At 38.1% G+C, this 26,878-nt stretch overlaps 1 protein-coding gene across 11 annotated transcripts in view; it reads left to right on the forward strand.

Annotated features, from left to right (window-relative positions):
• PTPRK (protein tyrosine phosphatase receptor type K) overlaps positions 1-26,878 on the forward strand; it is a 376,330-nt gene that overhangs the window by 177,220 nt on the left and 172,232 nt on the right. For all 11 annotated transcript variants that reach the window (XM_021547162.3, XM_077782215.1, XM_077782216.1 and 8 more), the window contains exon 6: positions 9,524-9,698. In XM_021547162.3, the coding sequence (XP_021402837.2) occupies positions 9,524-9,698 (175 nt within the window). The remainder of the gene's footprint in view (positions 1-9,523; positions 9,699-26,878) is intronic.

Consider the following 26,878-nt stretch of genomic DNA (forward strand, 5'->3'; position numbering starts at 1 on the left):
TTGAAAGAATAGTGCACACAGGGCATTCTAGACATGAAAATGCAAGAGTGGGGAGTTTGCTTACTTCATTTGACAATTTCTCTTCGAAGAAAGCTTCATTTCTTTGCGAAGATAGTAGAGAAATAGAATTGAATGGGGAGATTAAATAACATTTGGGTACACCAAGACTCCAGAAAGCAGTGTATGTATTGTCCAGCATTTGTTTTGTCAATCTAATTGGGATATCAGAGCAATAGGGTTTTTTGCATAATCGGGCTGTGTTTAATGGCTTCCCGAGCTGGGAATCATTGTGGCTCCCAGAAGCCAAATACAATTTTCAGTGTCTTATCGATGTCCGGTTTAGCTGGACACTCGTACAGTGCAGCATGTAGAGCTTTTTGCTGGAACATCTGTTAAACCATATGTCTTGGCACCTGGTTCAGATGGCGATAACTGCGGCACTAATGAGTCCATCCATCATTGCTGAGCTTTGCATTAACATAGCATTGGATTAGGGGAAGCGGCTTTTTCTGGCTTTGCAGTCAGATGTGCTTTGCCACGCTCTGCGGTGATACCATTTGCCTTGGCGAATCTGAAATTCAAAGGGGTACCGGCTGCACGCATTTAAAGGTTTAATATGCGCCTTGTAATCCTGGGCAGATTTGCCATCTGAGCGGTGGCGAGCGGGCCAATCTGTCAGCAATAGCTGTGGGTGCTGGCTAACCGCCCTCCACTCAGGCTGCCAAGGCTGGCGCGGCAGCCCCGCGCTCGCCCGTGGAGAGGCTCGTCAGCGTTAATACGGTCTGATGCAGCCCTTCTCTCTGCCAGAGGAAAGTGTCTTTCCTCATGGAATAACAGATAATTAAAGCAATTGCCTGAGAGTAATAATTGAAAAAGTGAAATTAAACAGCATTATGGAAAATAAAATGCAAATTGCTGTAAAAACAATGGAGTCAGGCTGACCTCCCAGCGGTACCAACTGTTAGTGGAGGATGAGCAAGCGTCTGTTCGGGCTCAAACAACTGGCTGCATCCCAATCCTTTTGTAGAGGAAACTGCCATAATCCCCAATGCCCTGTTCACCATCATCTTGGGTTTTGGTGCTGATTGTCACAGAATAGGATATTATATTTATCATTCATTTTTCTTGCTAGGTACTGCATATATGCACTGTTTAACAAGTCTTTGGACTGCAGATGGTATCCAGTGATGATGCATTGTGCAAGACCGACATAGTATTCCGGGAATTTAGATTAGGAAGGCTGTATAAGAATTTGTGCCTCTGGCAAAGGGTTGAGGGACAAAACACTGACTATTTTGTTTTGCTTTCTGAAAGGGCTATTTCCTCTCAAAGGAGAGATGTTGTGCAATAGAAGTCCATTCCTTCTGCTGTTCCCAGGTGAAGACATGGATTAGCATTCAGCAGGAGGGTTGGAGTGTGGGCCGTGGGTCATTGGGTAAACCATTTAGCTAACCTAACAGTGAGTGCTGGGAGGCTTGCTTTTGGTCTCAGAAAAAATGCATTTCTAATAGGAGAGTCATTTCCAATTTAGCTTTGTTTTACCTTGTTTGCATGTTACTTTCTATGAGCTTTCTAATGTAACTTTGCCTTTTGAGATAACATTGCATTTTGATACAGTTAATTAGCTGGTTAAGATACCCTTTCTTTAGTTTGATGATAAAACATTTGCTGTTACAGTGCATCTGCCTATTCACCATGTTCATTGCATTGGAAGAATGTTTTTTGTTGGTTTGCACAAATTTTATGATCCCTGAAAGCTAAGGAGAGCTGAGTATACTCTGAATGTTAGGAAAAGCTTTATTATTTTGCTTTTTAATTCAGTGCTGCCTAGAGACAGTTCAGAGAAGATGTCTTGCTAGCATCCGCAGGGTTTCAGCCGTGAAATTGTGATGGAGAGTTTTGATCCCCTTTTTGGTTTTGGTCAGCTGTCAAGTTTGATGCTTTTTGGTTTTGAACTGAAATAAGCCAGTCAGGCCTGCTTGCCCTAAGGAGGAGTGGGAGCTATGAAGTTGTGTGGAGGCTGCAGGAAGAGAGAAGGCCTATGGCTCTGGTTTTGCACTTCTCCCTGGGTAGCAGTGGGTGAGCCTCTGGGGAGACAGAAGACTTTTTTGGATTATCAGCATCATCTGCCTAAAGCAAGTGCTAATCTGCACAGCAAACTGGGCTGTTTGTGCCAAACCTTCTTTCCTCAGCCAGTAAAATCCTGTTCAAATCTACATCATCTTACCTTTATCTTGATTACTGACAGTGGCTAGGCAGGGTATAAGGTGGGGTTTTTTTTTGTGTTTTTTTGCTGTGCTTCAGGTTTGCACAGAAACCTCACTTTCCTCATTTGTTTCATATTGGTTGCTTTTACTTATGGAAAATATGTTTTTGAAAGGAAAAGACAGTGTAAGGAGGCATAGTGGGCTCTTTTGCAATGACGAATCTATTCTGCCTTCACTTTCACCTCATCGTGTTTATGGTCTGTGATACACATTCTGGTTTCCCAAACATTTTTTTCAAATTTGTATGAACAGCTGCCTTGAAGTGATCTATAAGGCTCCTTGTAAATTTCTTGACTTGTAGTTTATTTTGTATCACACACTCCAGATTCAGACATGGTTATACAGAATATTGAACCTATGAAAATTACAGTATTCATAACTTGTTTGTTTCACAAATATTTTTTTATTCCTCTGTTTTCTTCCCCTTCTAGTCACCTTTGATGCTATCTATGTCATTTAACCCTGAATGAACCTTTCTCCCTCTCTCCTGCCTCATTTATCAGCTTCATGGATAAATATGGCAGTTTCCCCTAGATGCCCGGTCATCCTAGGTTTCAACAACATGAAATACTGTAATCCTCCTGGTCTTAATTTAATTCTGCCCCAGTTAGCTAAGTCCTCTGGTCTGCATAGCTAACAGTCATTTAGTTTGCAAAGCAGCCTTTGGAGCTGCCCTCCCTGTAGGCCTTCCCTGGGCTCCTGTGGTGACTGGAGCGTCTGGTGCTGGGGGCTGTGATGCTGATTGTGGCCTCAGTGGTGGCTCCTTCCCCTCCTGCCTTTTTGTACTTTACAGGTGGAACAGCTGCCGTGGAAGTTTGGTCCTTCTGTGTAGTCCTGGTAGTCACTCCTCAGTCAGCCACTGTCTGAAACACCCACGTAAATGAGACAGCTGAAATAAAAGGTGTAGTTATAAATTCCTTGGCCATTCTGTCCTGGGGTTCTTGTCTGTTACCACCTGCATTCAGGTTGTCTTCTCCTCAGTGGTGTGATGTGTGGTAGGCAGCCTAATATCCCAGGCCCTAATTTTCTCAAATTACTGCAGGACTTAATGAAATACAGAAGAATAAGAGTAGCCAAGGTAGGCTTGGATGCTTTTAGAATAGGGTAAAATTGTCTGCATAGACATTTTTAAGGAGCTGTCTTGTGGTATGTTGGCCCTCAGTGGTGGGTTTTTATGCATCTTTTTTCTTTCATTGTCTTCTAAGCAGATTTTTATATTTTGTGCTGCAGGATAAATACTGTATTTCACTGTGCACTGCTCGAGGTTGCATAGACCTTAAATCACTGTGTCTGGAATCCATACTTTTGTGAATTACGTGTTTTTGGTTGCTTGTTGTTTTTTTGGGGTTTTTTTTTGGTTTTTTTTTTTTTTTTAATCAAGAACACTGCATTCCAGAACCAAAGCTTTCTGAAAAGTTCAATTAAAAAAAAAACAAACCCAAAACAAAAAAAACAACAACAAAAAAACACAACTCTTTTTTTTTTTTTTTAATGTTCAACATATGTTTGATTAGGCTCAAAGTAAGAGGCTTTAAAATGCTCAGAGAAAGTGAGTTTGGCTTTTATTTGTGTGGTGGCATGGCTAGGGACATGGTACTGGGAATTTTGCTAGTTTGCCTTGGGTGGCTCTTATTATAATAAAATAAATTAGAAGAGCCACCTCTAAAGGGCCAGATGGCTCTTAGTTTGATTATTTCATCAGAGCCCTTGATTTCTTCAGTAGGAGGGTCAGTGCAGTGTGATAGAAATTTGTCCCCTACTTCAAAGGGAACAAGTTTGAGTAATAGCAGTGCATGATACCAAGACATTTTAAGTAATTGAAGATTTTTCTGTACTGCAGGGCAGCATGCAGGATAAAGCTTGGCTTGTTACATTTGTTCATGATCTTCGGTGTATGTTGGCATGGGAAAAGTTGAGTGGCTTTTCTTGCTAATAAATGAGTGCACATTGGAAAGTAGAATCTTATTCTGGTTTGCTATCCATGTAGGAGACCAGAAAGTTAAAGCAAATCCTACTAATTTCCTACTAAAATAATATTTAATTCTGCCCCTTATTAATCAAACAAAAGAAATTGCTAGTTCACCTTCTTTTATTCTAAGAAGATAGGACTATTTAGGCATATTACTTAAACTATATTTCTTATTCATTAACTGCTTGGAAAAAAATGATTTCTTAGTCTAAATTTTGTACTTATAAATAAAATTGGAAAAATAATCTCACTTTCTTCAGTAATTAAATCCTTTGTAGGGGGAAAAATTAAAATTTTATTTATAATTTCAGACAATAAATATATGTCATGCTTTGTTATGTTCCTAGTATGTTAATAAATTTCAAAATGCCAAGAATATATTGAGACATTTGTGTAAAAGAAAATGTAATTTTCTTTTATTTTCAGTTGTGTAAAAGAAAATTTAAATTTTAAATTCAATAATAATAGTAATAATAATAAATGGTTTTAGATTTTTCTGCATTTTTAAATTGTGTCATAAATGCTCTAAAAGAATATGTATGTCTGTGGAAAAGGGACAAACAGGTGCATATAAAGTAAATTTAAACGCTATAGCTATTTGTGTCTTTTACTCCCCTCTTTTTTTTTTAATTTTTTTTTTTAATTTTTTGAAAATATCGTCTGGCAGAGATTGTGCATTATAGATGGTATTCTAACTATCCACAGTCAACCCCCTCTCTTTTTTTTCCCCGTAAAAAGGAGATATTTTTCTCTTTACATAATGAATAAACCCAGGAATGTTTTGGAACATGTTGTTTACAAATGCCCTTTCCTCAAGGCAGCAGGGGTTGTAATGCCCTGGGCTGGTGGGGTTATCTTTGCAGCCCTTGTGCTGCTGGTGAAGTTCTGATTGCAGTTTGGGGACTGGGTTGCCCAGACCAGCTGTGGACTTGTGCCCCGCTTACCACGCATAACTTGCCCTCTCCTCTGCTGCCAGTGGCCGTGCAGTGAATCCGATCACAAGCTGATCCGTTTGGTGATGATAATATATGGGCAGGGAGAGAGTATTCAGCAAGATTTTTCATATCCCAGGTTGTTTTTTTTTGCATGAGCACTGGAGGGAAGGTGAGCAGGGGCAAGTGCAGGGCAGCTGATAGGGCAGTGCTGCTGGAGTAACGCGGGTGTCACTGCAGCCGAAGCGTTGACATCCTCTGATCTCTGGAGGCATCCCAGCATCCAGCCGAGAGCCCGAGAAGGCAACCAGAGTTGACTGTAATTATTAGCAATAGAGCAGGCTTATTTTAAGGTGTTTACAGTAAAAAAAGGATGGGGATGTGTAAGGTTGAACTGTCCAGGCTTATAAAAATCACTGGTGTGAAAACAAGGGTTCTGGAAAATTTAGAGGGAGCATCACTGCAGAGAGGTATCTCATTGCTATGTAAGCAAAAAAAGCAAAGCTTACCACTTTTCAACCTGAAAAGTTAAGGGAGAAAAACTGATAAGTTTTTAATTTGTATAAGATATGCACTTAAATTCTACAAATTAAATATGATGTTGGAGTTTAGATTCTTTTCGTTCCACTCAGGTTCTAAAAGATCTACTAAAATTGCATTTCATATTTATTAAATGCTTGATTTCTTTCATAAGGCAAATGAGAGATATTTAAGACTAATTGTTAATTTACCTAAGATTGTTTTTAAGCTGTGTAGGCTTTGCTGTTGACTTTATTTAAAATATAGATGATCTAATTTCATTGCCTGAGGAAAGTTTAATAAAATCATGTTCCTATCAAATTAAAAATAACCTTGAAGTCAGAGTGATTTATTTAAGATTGTAATTTTAAATGCCTGGAATGCCAGAATTAAGGAGGTTTTTTCACAGGCTAATATTTCTTTTAATCAAGTGTTTAGAGAGAGTAGTTCTTTGTGAAGCCCGGAGTTATTTTCACAAAAGAGGAGAACTGCCTGGTGATGACCTCTCTTAAATGAGCAATTCAGGGTTATCAAATCAGACAGCAAGAGACTGGAGGAACCAAAGATCACACAGGGTACAGCCATTACCCATTAGTATAACTCCACATTAATTTTAAATTGAATTTTTAAAACTTAATTGAGCAGCATTTTCAAGATCTGTTCAGTGTGAGCAGGACATAAATTGAAACAGTATGTACCAGGAACTCTTAATAAGCAGAGAGCACTGCTGCCTTTCTTTCCTCTCCTTTAAAATCAGTAGTAATGTTCTGACATTAAAAAGAAGAATTTAATTAAGAGATCGTGACAGTGCATCTGAACTCTGACTGGCTAATGGGTTACCAGTGTAAGGGATATGTGCTGAAATGAATGCAGGATTTTTTCTTTAACATTCATTTTTTAAATGAGAACTGTCATCTGTTCAAACTTTTCATAATTTTAATGATGGAAAAATAGTCTAATGGATAATCTATATATGAAGAAGGACTGTGAAAATGTAGCTGTGAAGTTATTTCCGAAGAAACAAATTCTAATACAGAGAAATTAGAGCAACTGCTCCAAGCCTTGTAAGATAATATGATAGGAAATCACTGATATAAATAAAAAAAGAAGATCTGAGATGTTGCTCTAGAATTGTAAAGCTTGTAAAATTTTATTTTAATTAATTTTTCTGGAAGTGAATTAATATTTCATTTAAATAGAAGACAAATTCACTTTGTTTCTCAACTTGAAGCATGCAGATGAGCTTAAGTAAGCAAGTTCTGATCTTTAGAGTGTAAATTATTTTATATAATGTAGCTTGGATGTGCTTCTCTGCTGCAGACTAAGCATTTGGCATTCCAATTTAAAGCAGTGGACTTACTGGAGTCCTACATTTTAGAGAACTTCCTAATATGTATTTTCCCTTCATAGCAGAACAAGAATGACTGCATGACATGATTTTCTTGTCAAGCCTGCTATCATATAAGGTTTATAGATACACCTTTGGTTTATTATTGGCTGCTTGGTAATTTTGACAATCATATGGCAAGTTTGTGTTTAGTGGGGGGAGTTTGACTTCTGTCTGCTGGGTGGCTATGATGTGACAAGGCCATCAGGACAAGCTTGAGAGAAAGAAAATACCATTAATTTTGTTTATTTTGGTTATTTCAAGGCACTAGATCCAAGGTTTATATTAAATAAATAAACAAATTAAAAACAAATTTCTGACAGTCCAAACCTTTGGTTGATACTGGGGAGGGGGCAAGGGCTGAGGAGGGGAGGAGGGTGGGGAGTGCAAGTCTTGAAAAGCCTGTTTTCAGATCCAGTATTTTCTATCAAAAGAAGCCAGCTAGCTGGAGGAGAAGGTGTACTTCCCACAAAATAATTTTCCTGTTATTTAAGCATCACTGAAATAAAGCCTTTAACATCATCCCTCATTTGTTTGATATTGGAATTTAATAATTTCATTGACTCCTGAAGTTCAATAAGGCTTTTCATGTGCAGGAGTATGTGCAGGCATCAGAAAGCTTCCTTAGCTTTTCTAACTTGGAGACAAATATCCCCAGAGGGGAGGATGGAGCCTGTGTCTGTCACAGGGAGACTTGGCTGCACCACAGCTGGTCCAGGTGTCCTACAGCCCAACATCCATTGCTTTTGTCCCGGGAACAGCCTCTCAGAGACCATCCCTGTGATTGATTGTGGTTGTTACGAGATGATGACAGTTTTAGGAAGGAGCAATTCTTACACCTTTTGGAAGTGTCACGTGTGCCTTTTTGTTCTGGAAATCTGTTTTTGCTCTTGGTATCTTGTGGGTTTTTTTTGGCCCAGTCATGCAGACAGAGCTGACACCTGAGGAAATGACAGAGAGTGTGGCTGGGTGAGGGAAAGTGGATGGTGTCTTCCTGCAATGAGAAAATCACACCAATAAACCCACAGTTGGTAAAGATAATGGCATGGTCTGGCATGTACTGGAATGTGAGTGACTGAAATCTGCCTGCTTGGTGTAAATAGAAATAATCTGTTTAAACATTTGAATAGTTAGAGTGAATGCTTGTTTCAGTGGTGATGGAGCCCTGATTAATCTACCACAAACCTTTTAAAGTGACTAGCCCATGCTAGGATGACAAAGGGTAAATGTAAAATGTTATGATGTACTCCTGTCTGTGACAGGAGGCTGGCTGATATACACATGCAGCATTAAATCATCTCCTTATTTTTTTGCCCTTTGTGTTTTGCCACAGGCTTTCAGGTTATTAAATTGTGTGGCTCAGCAGTAGTACTTTTGGTGTTAGAAAGCTTGGAGTTTAAAACCCCAATGAAGTTTCCTATTCCAGGGGTTGATTAGAGCTAAAAATGTTCACAGAGGTCACGCTTTGCTATGTGTTGAGCAGAGTGAGTGGTTACAAGCAAATGCTGCCATCTTTCCAGGGACTGAGGAGTGCTGAGTGCTCAGAAACTGTATCCTGGTCAGGAAATAACATACAGTTGATCCGTGGGAGAGAGCAGTCACATTGTTTTCTTTGTGTATGTTTCTGGGTGGTTTTTAATGCTGACATTTGGAGGAGGGTCTGTTCTTCAACTGAAATCAACATTGAGAATTTAATGTGAATGGTAATAAGGAAAAAGGATCCCACAAGAGCTCAAACTGTTTCTGTCTTACTGACCTGTCACCTGGCCCTGCATCTCCAGACAGATTAGATTTTTCAGTGATTTGTGCTATCTATGCTTTTTTTAAGAACTCTCTAAGCTCCTTTCTTTAAATGAGATCTGTGTTATGTCTCTTTTAATGCCTTCCTGCCCTCCACTCTTTATTTCAGGTAGCTTTAGATGTGGTGCTTAGTATAACAAAGCTAAAATTTTAGAAGGTATTGAACTTGGACAGATAAAAGGTAGCAGTAAAAAGGAAACATTGGTTGGTTGGTGAAAAAGAGCTGTTGGCAGACCTTTGAAATAACTCAATGCCAGGTTTGTTTAAATATATCTTACAATGCACCCACTGTATGTGTTGTAAATCTGCTTACAGTTGAATGAATTTTCTTAGGAGTACAACTGCTACTGCTGGGTTGTCCTAGGATTATTCCAGCTGTAATGTGGTTGCAGTTGAGTATGTGATGGTCATGTTTTTGTGCCAGTGCAAAATCCTGATAATACTTTGCACTGCCAATTTGATTTTATATTGAGTACTGCTTGTTTATTGACGGGACCTCAGTACTGAGCTCTTCCACCATGGAAATGCATGGTAGCAGGGTCTGAATGCATTTGGGTTGAGGGTTTTTGTTTCTTCTTTGTATGATGGTAATGATAAATGTCTTTTATATCTTTTGAGTTAACTCTGCCTTGGCTACTCTTATTTTCAGAGAAGAAATGGGGAAGATATTCCGGTTGCTCAGACTAAAAATATCAATCACAGAAGATTTGCAGCTACCTTTAAGTTGCAAGAGGTGACAAAAACCGACCAGGATTTATACCGCTGTGTAACTCAGTCAGAGAGAGGTTCTGGAGTCTCAAACTTTGCTCAACTTATTGTTCGAGGTAAAGTTTTATTTATTTTCATTTTATACATTTAAATGCTTTTAATACCAGTGCTTTCTGCTTACACTTTTTATTTAGCCTACATATACCTTGATCTGAAACGATCCTACAAAACAGCCTAGTGAAACTCATAAGATGAAAGACTGGTTTGCAAAGCTTCTTAAAATTGCTTTCCATGGAATGCACCTGTGAAAAACCCTGATCCCACAGTGTGTGGAATGTGCCTGCATGCTTTTCTGGGAATACAATTTGTTGAACTTAAAGTGCTAATCAGCTTCCACCAATACATAATGACCATTCCCTTTTAAAATCTATTGCCTTGAGCATACTGTTAGTAGAGCAAATAATACATTGGTCTGTTACGTGGGAGATAGGTAGATTAAAAGACTTGTAAACTTTTGCCTACCCAAGGACTACTGGGAGCATCGTGGAGATATTCTGTGATGATTTCCAATACAGAAATAAATGGAAAGAAAAGAAAATTTGCTGTTCCACCTTGAAATATTTTTTTGTTTGAAATGAATTCAAAAGCCTGCTGGTGTCCAACCATAGCTTGTTTGTGGTGTGATCAAGTTGGAGAGTTTTTTGGTTTTGCAATATTTTGTTTTGGAAACATGCAATTTTGACTGGCAAAGGATGTGGTTGAACATAGAAGTTCAGTTCTCACTTCCAGGCTCTATGGCCTAGAATAAGCTATTGAACCACTCCTTACCTAACTATGTTACCTCCAAAACTGCCTGTTTCATTCTTAGTTGTGGTGAAGTTTCGTTTTTTAACTGGGAAAAAAGGAGTGGTGTACAAAGTCTGTTTGTGGGGCTGCTGCCTGGTGGAGGGCTTGTTTTGGCCAGGTGGGTGCAAGGTTCCGATACCTGGTGGGCTCTCACTCGGTTCGTTGGTGGAGCAGCAGGCTGTGCTCAATTTGGCACCTTGTAGTCAGACATTGCATCTGGAACGGGGACAAGGCAGGTAAGCTTGTCCTCAGCTTGTAGAAATTAAAGCTGTGTCAGAAATGCCCTGACCTATTTTTTGTCTGGTATTTGCTGGCAGAGGTATTTTCCCTGGGAGACCAGTTGATTGAGGTCAACCAGGTTTTATTGCTGCTATAAAACATCAATAAAAATAGGCCTTGCTGACTATACAAAAGATTTAGACAACATGTTAAGAGCTTCTTTGTACTCTGTTAGATGCACCTTTTGTCTAGGAAACTGCAAGATGGTCTTCATCCTAATAAATTGAAATAAGTCCTGTTGAGGCATGAAAACAGACAATTGTTAGAAAGGCAGGGCAAATCAATGTATTTATCCAATAAATTAAGTTCCTCTTTTTTTTCCTAGTATAAAACTGCAATAAAATGGTATTAAGAATAGTATTTGTCTCAGAAAAAACCCAACAAGAATATAAAGTTTCATAGTACCATCTTTTAAAATGCATCATATTGTCCTGCTGAAAAACTTAGGCAATTTCATAGAAAACACCATATTTATGTCTCAAAACATAAATTTTATATTTAGTTATATATAATATATGTATATGTATATATATATATATATAGCAGCTATAGACATTTTTTAATTTTGATATTAATTTTACTTTTTGTGTGCTCTTTGTTGGAAGTCCAAGAATATAAACTTTTTTTTTATATATACATATATACAGACATATACATACATATATAAATAAAAGTATTAAAAAATGCCCTCAAAGATAAATCATCCAAGACCATTTTCTTCTATTTGACATCATGGTAGAGAACAAAGGTATATGTTTTATAGTTGGATTTATTGCTTGATGATGTATTTGAAAAGCAATATACAGTAATATATTTTCTTGTTTGTCTGGATAACCGCTAAATAAATCTTGTTAGCCAAAAATGCATAGCCATACCCTTAGGGATCAGCTACCCTGGTGTTAAAACTGTACTGAAAATTAACCATAATGACAGGTCCTATATCTCAGTGGCACTTTAAAGCTGACATCCTGCTACATGGATACAAAAGATGATAATTTTAGAAGAAATTTTTGGGCCACTGATATGAATTGCCTTTAATAAGAGCTGGCATAGTATTGCCCGTTGTCAAAGATGACCCAGGGGGAAGAGTTTATTAGTGCGTTTCCTTCTAAACTGGAAGTGACAAGGCATGCTTGGGGCCCTTTTGTTGCTGTTTGTAACAAATGAAACTTTCACTGCAGAATTCTCATACTGAAGAGTATTGATCTGTGTGTTCTCACAGCCAGAGGAGGGGAAAAAAAGGATGAAACACAATTTACTTTGTCGTGGTTTTAGTATTGCTTCCAGATAATTCTGAGTAACGATAGGGTTTTTGGTTTGTAGAAGCCAAACTTTATTGACAACACTGTTTATTAGGGAGTGAAGGGTGAGGAACAGGAGTTGTTGCACAGTAACTCAAAATCATGGCCAAGATATGGATATATCTTGGTATGTATCCCATGTCTATACAGATATCTGATACTATAATACAGGTGTAAAGGCATCTGATACTTTCCTGATGAACAAACTTAAGTTAGTCTTGATGAGTAATGAAAGTTTTCAGTTCTATAATGTACATTATGTTGAAACATCTTTATTTCATTCTGAGCTTTAGCAGAAGAATTACTTTAAGTGGAGTTCTAAACTCTATTACAAATGTAGTTACCTGGGAGGGATTGTATACATTTCAAGACCCTGGAAGGGATAACTCAATTACTCTGATTAGTTTTCTGAAGAAAAATTGAACTAGGATAGGATTTGTAATTAAATTATGAGATTTTACCAAAAGTAGTTCCAGTCAATGATTTAAAGTCTCACCTTTGTTTAGAGCTGGTCTTCAGCTTCCAGCTCAGTGGCTGCACTGTATTGATTTTTTTTACATGGTTTCTATGGCCCTGCTATTATTCTTGGATGCATGTAGAAGGAGTTTTTCCTTTCCCCTTCCTTTTACAGGAAGTTTGGTAGTTTACAGTAATGACAGGAAGTTGTCGTTACGGTTAGTTGACTTACCCTCCTGAATATGTCCATCAGATTAATTGTCTATTTATATTTTCCCTGGTAAATTGGCAATTTCTGGGAAGGGAGTTTCTTTAAGTCTTCAGGGTTGTCTGCACTGGAACTTGAGGGAGATGCTGGGAGAAAGGAACAGTATTTGTAGTATTTGTGATAGGTAGGAGTGAACAAGAAGCCCCTGATCATTTCTTTCTTTTTTACTTGTTTCTTACTGGCTTTTGAGAGCAAGTGTATCTCAAAGTCTCTGCTGCTTAGTGTGCAATTGTAGGAATGAAGTGCCCAAAGAGATCGCCTGTACCCTGGCTCATGTGTTATTTGATATATACAACTGTGTAGTCTTTCTGAGTTACAAATGTTCTGATCTTCAATCAGTAGAGAAATTTGCCCCATAATCAGTTCTTGTACTGCTTCATTGTTCTGTGCTCTTAAAAATATACTGGAATCTTTCTCTGAAGTTGTCAGTATTTGCCAGAAAAGTTACCTTGTGCATCAAGAGATGAGGCAGTGTCCAACATAGCAGCTGTGATCAACTTCATAGTTGGCATGGCGTGTTAAAAGTGGCTGTGAGATGGGGATGAAGCTGATGTTGCATTCTCATATGGTTAGTTAGCAAAGTAGCTGCACATTGTTAGAAAAATAATTGTACACAACTTGATATTGTGCTATTACATGCTTCAAAATCAGCAGGAAATATGTCCATTTTAGTTTATGGAGTGGATCTTGCACATATGATTTGGAAGAAAATGTTTGTTAGAATGAAAGATAAGGTAGTAGAATAACGGATAAAAACCTCGAAATGTATAAGTCAAATGTAGCATTTGTTAATAATAATCATAATAATAATAGTAATAATAATGTGGAGAGTTCTGGTTCTACTGATAAGTTTATAAGTTTTATTCGAGCCATAAATTACAGCAATTTTTAATGGTTTTTACTGCATGATTTTTTTCTTTTTAACATTTCTTCATCCAACCAAAACATCTGTGCTGGGTTCAAAGCAAGTGGAGGTCTCTGCCTTGAATTATAGTTTCAATATGGAATTGTCTTCATGCACCTGATAAGTCCTAGTTAGTAACAACAGACAAAAGCAGTTTTCCTCTGCTGTCTTCTGAATGTTCTTCCAAAAATCCTAAGTTCTAAGAACTGGACTATTTCTAGGCATCTGGCCTGTTTGGATATCATTATTTCTTGTGTTTGATATGACATTGCTAGCAGTCTCTCTTCTAAGTCATCAGGTTCAAGTTTTGGTGGGATTTGTGATTATGTTTGACTTTGTTAGCCTTATTGGGCTGAGTTTGTCATCAGAAGCAGCTCCTGTTGCGCAAGCCTGGCAGTGGTTTTTCTGCCCTTCCTGTCTGAATGTCTTTAGGGATTTTATATAGGAAAGTTAGTAATTTGGCTCGTTACTGGTGATGCTAGAACACTGTGAAGATGGAGTTTGCCCCTGGCAAGTAATTCTCATGGGAGCATTATATCTTTTTCTCTTATAAGAAAGCTTTGAAATATTTCCATTTGAGAAAGCTGTGGACTGAAATGCACTTTCCAAATTTTGCTGGTGCTTGTTTTGTCTGGAAAAATAAGTGAAATCTCTAAGCTTGCTTCAGATGTGTGTATTCAATTTTGTGACTTGGTTTATTTGTTCAGTATAATAACAGACTTAAAAATATGTCAAGGATAGCACTAGGTGGCAAGTAAAAAGTAAATACATCAGGTAGCATGAATTTATATTCCCTGCTTGCAAATGGACTGAAGTATTTTTATACCAATTTTGCAAAATGCCCCATATTTCTGTCCTCCATTATTAAGTTCTCAGATAAATAGGAAATTTGTTTAAAAAAAAAATCCTCTCTGGTGATATTACCCACCATCATAAATATTAGACAGTTTGGGTTATTAGTGATGCTTTGTAATGTGTTCAGAAGTTCAGTCTCGAAGAGACAGTGGCTTTGGACTGTATCTTTGAAAAGTCTTGAGGAGGGCCTTTGGTGTGTGTTTTTCTGAACTCACTGAATTTCGGACCAGAGAGGAAATTGAGGAGAGAGATTTTACAGTCCAAGTTATTGAAATTTGTGGGCTTTTCATCAATACCTTGTGCACCGGCTTATAAACTGTAAGGGAGGGGAAGACCAGTAACCAGTGGGGATAGGGATAGGGGGTGGCTCTGAGATGGGGTGATATAACGTGGTCTAATGGGGGAAGGATATGAGAGGGGCCCCAGGTCCTCGCCCAATCACCCGCTGCCCTGAGTAGAAGCTTCTGGATGGATGGGAAGGAACACCGAGTGACAGACAAGGCACCTGGGAGGGGTAAAGGGAAAGACTGTGCCTCTTCCAGGGTGATGGATAGATACTGGAAAGGCGGGAAGGGAGGACAAGGCGGGAAAACTGGGGATAAACCAAGTTGTACATGGGGGTACAAAGGAATAAACCAATACATAATACAGGGATAATAAAACATACAAATAATGCAACTCCACATCCTTGGCTAAGTTTCCTTTTGAATCATCAGCAGACTTCAATAGAGGTATGCAAATATTTAATTTGTGTCAGAAGACCCCTGTGTCTGTTGTGCTTGGTTCATAAGATGCATTCCTGGAATATTGATATTAATACTGGTACTCTCTTAGACACTCAGCTCATCTTCAAAATTACTTTATACTCTTAAGTTTCCTCATTAGTCGTAGCCTAGTTCTCTCATGGCTGAATCCCGGCAAGAGCAGATGACAATGTCATAATTTGCAGTAGTTAGAAAAAGAAGGAAATTACTTTGTGAACTTTTTCTAAACCTTGCTAATAAAACACAAATTGTGTTTTGAGTGTATTTAGGTATAAGCATTCATCAGAGAGTCAGGGATCCAATTAACTTGATAGTTTTGTGGCATTCTCTGGTTTTAATTTCTCTCCTGTATTAAGATCTTATCCTCTTTAAGTAGATTTAACATGTGAATCTTCCTATTTTTCAATCCTGTTTCTTACAGCAGGTAAAGAGAGGGTTTCACCCTGAAGTCAAATCCTGCTTCCTTTACATAAAAAAGAATGAAATGCCTCAGAAAGTCTTCATGCTCATAATGAATAAATTGAATGAGATAGGAGTCTCAATGTCGTCATTCATCTAAATATCAGAAAGCATAGCAGCTTCACTTTCTGCTCAGGCAACTCTTGTGTGGCAGTAACTCTGCTCAGCTCCGTTGCTCAGGCAATATTTGTCTCTGGTTTATATAATTAAGGGGTGCATTGCTCATTTTCTTCAGAAAGTACAGGAAAGCTGTGTTTGCTGGAGAAGCAGGAGAAAATAGTTTTGACAGGATTTTTCAAAGAAGCCAGAGAGACTGATTCACGTGAGGTAACAGAAATTCCAGGTATTTGGCATAGGCTCCATTCCATCTTTCTGTGTTGAGCAATCTTGGCTACACAGGTTTACATTTGAAATGAAAATCACAGGATGGCTGAGATTGAAAGGGACTTCTGGAGGTCATCTGGACCAAACTTGCCCTGCTCAAGCAGAATCACCTAGGGCCAGTTGCCCGGGATCATTCCAGATGGCTTCTGAAAATCTCCAAGGGTGGGTATTCTGTAGCCTCCTTGGGCAACCTGTGTCAGTTCTTACCCTCACAGTTAGAAAAAGTGTTTCCTATTGTTCAGAGGGACCTTCCTGTAGTTCACTTGGTGCCCAGGGCCTCCTCTTCTGTCACTGGGCACCACTGAAAAGAGCTTGGCTCTGTCCTCTTTGCACCCTCCTTTCAGGTGTTCATACACATTGGCAATATCCCCCGAGCTATCTCATCTCCAGCTGACTCTCTGAAATTTTTTGTATTGTGAGATGATGCTTTATTGTAGCTCTGATGTGTTCTTCAATTGTAGCTCTGATGTGTTCTTCAGGAAAACCTGAAACATTTAAGGTAAAGCACGTTTTGCTTTTATTTCACAAGACATGAATTTTGTACTGCTTGATATAGGCTAAATTAATGTTCTCATTAGGCAAAAACTAGCAATTTCAGTGTTGATATGCATCTTCTTAATGTGTTCTCTGAATGTAAAGATGACTGGTCTGGATCAGAGCAAAAACCCAAGTCCTATAGTTCTGTGTCCTGCCCCAATAGCCAGTCATTGGGCAGAGTATCAGAGAAAAGTGGATGTAGAAGCATCCTTTGCCAACTTAAGAGTTTTTCCCAGGGGTCCACGGTTCAGATGTTGTCTAAGTGAAGGGCAATACCCTCTCAGCCTGCACATAAGTATTGTGCCTTAGTTTCTCACTCATAAGCATGCAGGAACCAGAACAGATTAATGATTAACTAATTCGCTTGGTGCGAGGGCCTTTTTCTATTTATAGTTTTCATTGCCTGGTGTATGTTTTTCCCTGACATCCATGATGGATGTTGATGCTTTATGGCACTTTGATTCACGAGTCCAAGCAGCATGAATTCTTTTTGTGTTTTCTGCAAGGCTTCATGCTGCCTGCATGAGAGCACATGGGATAGCTTCTGTGGAAGTTCTTCTGTCTGTTCTGCTTGCTTCTCAGTGGCAAGAAGCATGATGGGAATAGTCTTTTCACATGCTCTGGGTGGAAATCAGAACAAAAGAAAAAAGAGGAGGAGGAAGGCTAGGAACACTGACAATTAGCTGGATTGATGTTTGCATAGCTATTTCTGCTCTTTTCTGAAAGCTGCTTTTCTATATTTCAATATTGTTGCATTTTTAGGCATCTGATCACATCTAGAACTACATATATCTTTTCTTCTGTCATTTCTAATTAGTAGGTGTGACACTACTTTGTGTGTCATTAGGTGTGACACTACTTTGTGTCCAGGAATGAACATGTAGCAGGCCTGACTGGTTTTCTGATGGCCATCTTTGACCATGTTACATAAATGTTCAGGCAGGAATGTGCTTTCAAAGCAAATCTCCAGGAAAAAGGCTCTTCCCTGCTTGCCAGGCAGTGGACTGCTACTTGTTCTTGTCAGCTTTTGCGGAGATCTTGCCATGGCTTGGCAAAATAAATACAGCTGCACGGTCAATGAAAATCAGTGGGAGCCTGTAATGGGTGGTGACCTGGGATGATCTTGACTGAGAGATTGGTCAAGGGCTCACAGTTGCAGAGGAGTCAGCTCTGTGCTGTCAGGCTTTGTGCTGGCTCTAGGTAATATTCCTCACAGGTTTCCTGCCTCTGTGGCAGACCAGGTATTATCAGCCCCCTTACAGGCAGCATAAACTGGGTATCACCTGCTCTGCCTAATCCAGCAAAGCCGAGACACGATGCAGCTTCACTCAGCCTGATTCAAAATGGTGTTGCTGGTGATACCACAGATCATCAGTGATTGCATGACTGTTTAGATGCTCTCCTATACCTCTGCCATTTTCTCCTGTGCCTCCTTATTGTGAAATTACTTAAGTGAATCCAAACACAAAATAAAGCATTTAGGAAATTAAAATGTAATCACTTTGAATAGTGGGATTCTTGTTGGCCTTTAGGCTTGATAAGAGTCAGTGCAAAGGAAAAAAAGAGGCAAGGGAAAAGCTTTTGGCAGGTGTCACTTCAGGGAGGAAATAAGAGGTTTCTTTGTTTCTAATATCTGTGTTTTATCCAAGTACAGTGACATGAAGATCATTTGCAGTAAAGTGATTTTTCTCATCTTAATTAGAGATGTCTCCAGACTGCCCCACCACATCACTGTTGTATTTCACTTGGATAATTTCCCTTCCAGTATCTGGTCTGTCTACATTTATTTAAATTAAATATTTCATTTGAATACTGCAGCTCTGGATGGTCTTTCTCAGTTTAAATGCCACTGACATTACCACGGAGGTTAAAATATTTACTTAAATATAGACAAAGTTCCCTTACTTGCCATCATTTTCCAGTTTTGGGGAGGGGAAAACCCCTCTAGGTTTGACATCTCTGTATTGTGCAGAGTTGTTAAAAAGGGGGCTGATGAGTAGATGCATGGTAATGATGGAAAGGAGTGCATTTGGAATTCAACATAGGTGGCAGAAAATGCAGGATGTCAGAGAAGCCATATATTAAAGGGAATTTGAATTGGAAACTGAATCCCAACCTGCCACTGGGGGCATTTTGATCATTTTGATTTATTAAACTTTTATAACAGCATTCAGACGAAGCTGAATTAAAACGCTTAGTCTTGGGTGGTTTATGGTACACAAGTCATCATGCTAGTGAAGTCTAGCCATGATCAATGTGGAGTTAATTTAAGTTGCTTTTTTAATGCAGGTGCACCTGTGTGCTTTAGTATGTATTTAAAAATCTAACAGTGTTCTAATGCTGAATCACTTAACAAAAATACAAAATGAAGGCACATCGACATTTTTTTTCAGCTGCATTTGAGTGAATCTTGCTATTAAATTGTAGTTGAACTGCAGGAAAACAAACTGCATATATATTCCTATACCAATTTTATATATTGATAAATGTACACACATTATAAAATGGCTAGCAATGAAAATATAACTATTTCCTTGAAAACAGGTCATAGTACTAAAGACACAGGTGCTTGCATTGTACCCTTCTGACCATCTCTCATCCTCAGCAGCTGTACGTAGCCTCAGTGAGCCCTGTCCCTGCAATAAAAAGAAATCAATTACTATTAGAGTGGCACTGCAGGTTAAAGGCATTACAGGTTCACAGTCAGTTTTGCAGCAAGGAGATGATACTTCGCTGCAAATGGGGAATGATGCAAAAGATGGATGAGACAGAGTTCAAGGAGCAGTACTGTGAGGGTCTGGTGCTATCATTCCAAGCTGTCTCAGAGACATGATGGATGATTCAGTGGCAAGAAGCAATAATACCCACTGATGAGAGATTCATCTCCAGATCTTAAGCCCACTGCATGCTGTCTACCTGTTGGTGTTCTAGTGGCAGAATGATTCCTGATGTGTTATGAAGAGCTAAACTATTGTACTTAAGCAGCTAGTTTGGAATGTTGAATTTAGTAACCTAGATTTTTTGCCAACTTCTAGGAAAACAAGCAGCATATCAAATGCTCCTGCACATGGTGAATTTAATTACCTCTTATTTATGTGTGGTACCTGTTGACAGGATCTTGTAAGCTGTGCTAATATGATAGGTAATTTGTTACCTCCAGAAATCACTTTCTATGTGCCCTCTGATCATTATTATGAAACATGATAAATGATCTAGCTTATGAGGTGTAAATGAAAATGAAATGGATAATTTGATTCTATGTCTAAATTGTCGCTGGAAAAGTTGTTGCAATTACAATGGAATTTATCTCATAAAAATATGCTTTGCAATGTGCCAGTGACCTTTAATCATCTTGGTTGGGGAGTTATTTGAAGATAATTTTAAAAAGATTACAAAAAGTTTGCTCAGAGTAGTTTGGATAGAAGATTTTTTCTTTCCTAAAGAGTTTTAAATATTTATCTGTTTAATAATTCATATTGCAGAATTTTTTCTGCAGTGTTAACTGCTGGAATATTTGCAGAATTATATAGAAAGTGGTGAGAAACATATCTGCCTCTCCTGAAGAAGAGGGAAGGTTAGCTACATGCAGAAAGATAGATTTCTTCCTGCTGAGATGCAATGTTGAATTTGGATGTGTCGGTTTACTAGAGAGCTTGTCATTGAGATTGATATGGAGCTGCTAACAGGCATGTCTTGGAGAACATTTAAGGAGTGTTACAAGGAAAATGAATGTGTTTCTCTCCCCAGTTCCCCAACTATGTTCACAGTGCTAATGGCAGAGTCTGTGTCCTACCTCCTCCATGAGGAAGAATGACAAAGTTGCATTAGAATTCGAATTTTCATGACTTCCCTAATTTTTTTGAGATTTTTATTTTACTTCTTTTTAAAGTTCATTGTTTCCAGGACCTCCTATATAACATTTCATATAGTTATTCTGTGTCCATTTTCTTAGCCTTTTGGCTTGTCTTGTACTGCCAAATGATTTGGGTGTACCATCCCAGTTGATGTCTATATGCAGTAAAAAGTGAAATTTTTCACTTTCCTGACTTCTTTACTATTAAACAAAAAAGAAAATTTCTATTGATGGTTTTGTAGACTAAACAGAAACAAAACTCAGTGAACAGTGTTAGGAAAAAGTGAGAGCACCTTCTTAGGAATTAAAAATTGCTTAGTTTTGACATATTGACCTTACAGACTAATAAGGGTAATGGTCAGTAGGGATGGTAGGGAAAAGCCTCTTTACAGTCAATTTAAAGTTACATTTTTCCTTCAAGAAAGGAGGATGTAAGTACAAAACATCACAGAATTATAGAATTTTCAAGGTTGGAAGAGACCTTTAAGACCATCAAGTCCAACCATCAACTCAGCACTACCACAGTAACCCCTGAACCATCACCCAGTGACAGATCCAGGCAACTTTTTAAACACCTCCAGGGATGGTGACTGCACCTCCTTCCCAGGTCACCTATTCTAATGCTTGACCATCTGAACAGTGATAAAACCTTTTTCTGCTATCTAATATGAATCTCCACTGTCTCACCTTGAGGCCATTTCCTGTGGTCCTCTAACTGCGGGCACAGCAGGAGAGATCAGTCCCCATCTCACTGTAAACTCCTTTTAGGGAGTTGTAGGGAGTGATGAAGTCTCCTGTGAGCTTCCTCTTCTCCAGACTAAACAAACCCAGCTCCCTCAGCTGATCCTTATAAGACATGTTTTCTTGACCTTTCATGAGCCTGGATGCTCTTTTCTGAACACACTCCCTAATCAATGTGGTCTGAAAGGTGCAGACATGGTATGGTGTTTGTTCAAGGCTTTTAAAGCAGAGATAATTTTCAATGAGTTCTAGTTTTATTAATAATGATTGTTCTAACTTAGTGTGAATTTGTTAATTGGAATAAATAAATGCCAGGGAAAATACTTTGCCTAATTTAGAGTTTTTGTCTGGAATTTTCCATAAATAAATGGATTATAAGGTAAATGAGTTTGAACTTTACTTGAATGTACCAGGCATCTTATAGATTGTGAAATATAGATGAATCTTTTATTCATTTTTTTCAATCTTTATATTAGCTTTTTGCTCCTTGTGCCTATCTGGTGGTGGATCCTAAGCCATATGGAACTGTACCTGTTTGTGGACACAAGGGAGAATACTACAAAGCGTCAATGGCATAGATATTTTCAGTAAAGCTATCTTACTTTAGGAAACTGGCTTACTCATTTCCTGAGAAAATCAAGAATAGTATATTGTATGGTTTACCTGATCTATTTTGCCATCCAATCAGGATTAAGTCTCAAATATTCTTTTTCTGTTTTACTTTTTTACCTGAAGTTGTGGTTCTGAGTTTATGTGAAAATCTCATATTTATTGACATCCTCATGGTAACATAAATTGTGTTTTTTAACAGCTGGAGATATAAAGGCTATCACTTTTGAAGGGATATGGGGTAAACTAGATGTTTTTCTTTGGCTTTAAAAATTGAGATTGAAGTCTCATGACTTTTAATGCTTGCTTTGAACTTTACTCTGACTTTGAATTATGTTGACAGCAGTTGGAAATGTCTTGACTAATGATTTATTCTTCAACTTTCCACTTCCCTTGGACTGGATGACCTGCATATCCTAGAATAAACAAGATACATTTAGTGTGATCATGCTTGTGATCCATGGGCTGCATCACCAGCCACTGCAATACTTCCCCCTTCTTTTTATTGGGGATAGAAAGGAGCAGCTGTTTGTCAGTGTATGAAGCACAGCTTCATTTTAGCAGCTTGATACTTTCAGGTTACAATTACAGGGTGGCTTGTTTTACTTTGTTTTTTTAGTGTGTGATACTGAGGCACAGCTTCTGATTTGAATGTATGCAGCATGGTACTTGGCCATCTTCATGCACTGAAGAGGAGAAGACATCTGCAAGTTCTTACAAATACAGCATGCTGCAATCCTCACTTTTGCAAATGCCTTCTCTATTTATATTTTTTTTTCCTATTTTGCACCTATGGACTTTCTGCAATGTGATTTAATCTACCATCTTTTGTGCCCTACGTGTTGGTTGCTACTTCTATCAGTGGAGCAGAGAAAATGCTGTTGGGTTGAATGTGCCAATAAATGACAATGAGGTAATTGAAAGGTGATAAAATGGTCTGTTTTACTAGAAAGAGTATCTCATTTTCCAAAAGATTTTGTAAAAGAAATATAATTGGAAACTTCAAGAAAAAAATTGTACTGTGTCTGTAATCTGGCTGGCTGCAGACATGTTTAGGATGTATTTTGAGTCTAGGCTTACAGACTTCTTTCCTGAGAATTGTCTTTGTGTTATGTTGGAAGCTGCCTCCACCTTTTAATTTTTAGTTTTTGTTGCTCAAGTTCTTTATCTTCAGCTGTCTCCTAATGCCATTTTAGGAATCTGTTTGACCTTCCTCTTGCATTTTTCTTTCAACATGGCTGCCTAAAGAAATATTTAATTAGTTTTATTTTTCCTGGGAACACCTCCAATATCTACTTGACCTCTAACTAGGTATGTGGACTATGCAACACAAAGAATTGTGCTCTAGTGACACTTCTTTCCCCTCCAAATTACTGTCATTATCAGTGACATTTTCACAATTAGAAACACAGTGTTCCTCATTTTTTTACTTTCAATTGTTCCAGGAACAGCTTTAGACTCTTATTTGAATAATACTATAAGAGGTTAAAGAACTGATAGAGAGAACACAGGGTGGATTTTCATTCAGGCCAAATCAAGTGATGTTTCAAGAAGTTGACCAAGCAACTTTCTGGAGCTGCAGACAGATAAAGGTAGCTTAATTGATGTTTTGTTTTGTCCAGATTTTGATGTCCTTTACCAAAACAAACCCTAAAGCAGGAATTTAGTGGTATGTCAGTGCTTCCAGGCTGGAACAAAGAATTTTGTGGAAATGTGTCATGAAAGAAGGACAGTGTTCTTACTCTGAAACAGAATGTTTTGTACAGGTGCTATTGCTTATGTTATAAAAAAATGGAGGGGACAGGCAGGGGAACAGTATGTGCAGTCACCCTGTTAAGGAGACTATCCCCTAAGACATTTGCATCATTAGGACTTCTGATAATTAAGATGAACTATATTTCAGTAAGAAGACAGCTTTCTGGCCAACTGACTAAGCAGATGCCAAGTGGAAGCAAATGATGCTAAGTTGATCTCTCAGGCAATTAACAGAAATTAATGGACCAGGTACCTACAGTCTGTTTCCTGTGGGTGTCAGTTCAGTGTCCTTGCCCTTCCTGCACTTCCAGCTCAGATGACTTTCAGGGTTTAGCACCTGAGGTTTCCTTATTGAAATTTTCTGGGATTTATCACCTGCTTACCAAAGCTCACGGGACTCCTGTGGTAGATTAAAAATTTCGCAGGATTCTGGAATTTTAATTGATTGAGTGGAATAATTGAAGCAATTCTTCATGACAAGAATCCTGTTTTGACTCATAGCATAATGTTATGGAGGAAACCTTTTAGAGGGACTTGAACTGAGTAAAGAGCTGAAACCTATCACTCACCATTTTGTCTGTTTTCAACCTGAATTCTGGAAAATGCATCTCCATATTGCCATAATTTATTGAAGCTTCCTAATCTGTAAAGGAATGTCTTGCATGCCCTGTTTTTGATTCTGCGCCTCATGACCAGATTCATACACCAATTATTTATTTGTTTATTTATTTCTTGGACCCTTCCTTGAAGATACATATGTAATAATGGGCAATGCTTGTTTATGTGCAACAGCATCTGATGTTACAGCAGAGGCAACAAAAGGCGTGGGCCTACCTCTCTTTTCTCTCTCCTGATCTCACTTACTATTTCCTCTTCTTTTACCTCAGAAGGATACTTGGCCCTCTCTCCAATGAATTGACTGGGAAGCTTAATTTAAAAAATTAATTGTTGAAAGAAGTGGGTGTTTTTGTGTCAGACTAATTTACAAGTAGTAGAACCACTGGTCTGGAAAAAATGGAGTGACCAGAGAAGAGGTGGTGCTTCACTCCCCACAATGATGTGGTCATTTTGGATTGGCTTAGATATAATGTTAAACTGCATCCTCAGTCTGCTTTGCAGGTGGATTACACTGTGCTGCAAAAATCTTTGTGCCCACAGGGAATTGTGGCACGGAATGGTTCCTGAGATAAACGGTGTTGTCTTGGGGGTTTTCTTTGGTAGCAGCTTCCTTGTATGAATGTGCCTTTAGAGGAGTTGATATAACAGAAAGGGGCTGACAGGGGATACAAGCATGTTCCCTCAAGCCCACATTATCTTGTCATAGCTGACGAGATAACCAGATACCAGAATGATAGGCCCTAATGTATTAGGCCTGAATAGAAAAACCCACAGTAAACCTCATCTTTGGATTGTTATGGGAAAAAACAGCTGGGCATGATATGGAAGAGGAAGAAATAGATGAGAAAAAAGAAAGGTGAATAAAAAGGAACATAAAGATAAGTAAAATATTTATCTTTAACTGGACATTTAGTTTAATTTCAGAATGCTAATCAGGCCATTTAAATACATAAATACAATAACACTTGGAGTGGCTTTTCAGCAATATACTAATGAAGTAAACTATTATTATTTGTATAGGTGTAATTAAAGCATGGAAAAGCAAACATATCAGTGTGGTTGTTTTATCAGCAGTATTAAATGAATAATGAGATAGACAGCAATGGACGCATCAATGTGCTGTTCTGAAAAGTATTTGAAATTTTCACCCAGAGAAAAAAAGACAAAATGCATTCTTTTTAAAGGATTTGTTGAATTTAAATGAAAAATATTCTTTCACTGAAGAAAAAGTGACTTAATTGCAATATCAGATATAATTCAAGTTTCTCGAAAGGACTTGTTAAGAGGAGTGATGCAACCAGAGGGCACTATAAGGTATTAATAGAAAAGATAACGCAAAGGCAAAAATAGTATATTGAATAGCAAAAGATTATGAACTTGGATGAGAAAAGTGCCATGAGGACTCGTAGATAGAATAACAGGTGTTTTGTGGCTTTTTAATGATTGATTATTATATGGTGTAAATGGGGCATGAAGAGAAATGCTTCATTAAATAACTTGAGAAAAATTAGGCAACATATCAAAGGGAAAATGTTTTGGTCTCTTTAGTGCTTGAAAGGGTACTTTGAGCTTCAGCAATGCTACTGGCGTGCTTCCATTACCCATTTTTTTGAAGAGAAAGAAATTATAGACTATGAAGGCCAAGGAAAGTATAAACACCAGAGTTAGAATACTTACCTGTGGGAGAAGTACAGATAAATATTCTAACTACTTATGAAACAAAGGCAGACAGCAGGGCAAAATATTTTGCTTTGGAAGGAGAGGCTGTGTAGAAAAGTGGTAGTTTTATCTTCTTTTAAGGTATTTTAATGTTTATAAGCCCTAGTATTACTCATGGATTGGCCTGCAGTCAGAAAAATTGAGGGAGTTCAAACAAGCTATTTTACTTGCTGACTTTGTTTACCTTTGCTGATCATTTTCCTTACACATTAAAGCAATGATGGGATATGAAAAAAAAAGCTTCATAAGATGTGTGTGGAATGACTTAATGAAGGTACAACATAATTATGGTCTTCTTATTGCATCTATATTATATTAACAATTCAGGGGTGTAAATCAACAGAAAATTATTATCTTTTCAGTTGGTTAGCTTGTAACCAACTGAACCAACTGCTGTGGCTCTGCAAAGTAGCTTTTGTTTTGAAACCTAGAGCTCTCCATTCAGGCATCAGGAAAAAAAAAAAAAAAGGAAACCTTGATAATTTATAATTAAATGTGAAGGAAATGTGACCACACAGCGATGCACCATCCACACTCTGAAAGAAGAGTATAGTTGAATCATTAGTAGCTCTATGCAGAGGGCACTCATCTATATAGATTACATGGACTGAAGCCTATGGGTTATTTCCAGTACTGTCCAAAATTCAATGAGTAGCTTGACAACTAGCAGCAGTTTCTTGGCTCTTTTTACTTCTAGAGAACATGATAGTAACTTCAGAAAACATTGCTGCTGGGTCAAAATATTCTTTATTTAATGTATAGGCTTAGGGAGAGATGTAAGAATGAGAGAGGCACTCCATACATCACTGAGCATCTAGCAATCTATAGCTTATGATTTATCGAGCCAGAGACTATAACAATGAATCATGTGTGTAATATCCATGACAAACCTTCTACAAATTTGTCAGATAATTTCTTCACTTGTGTCTTTGCCAAGTTGGGAGCAAT

This window comes from Lonchura striata, chromosome 3 (genome assembly GCF_046129695.1).
Source record: "Lonchura striata isolate bLonStr1 chromosome 3, bLonStr1.mat, whole genome shotgun sequence".
Taxonomy (NCBI): domain Eukaryota; kingdom Metazoa; phylum Chordata; class Aves; order Passeriformes; family Estrildidae; genus Lonchura; species Lonchura striata.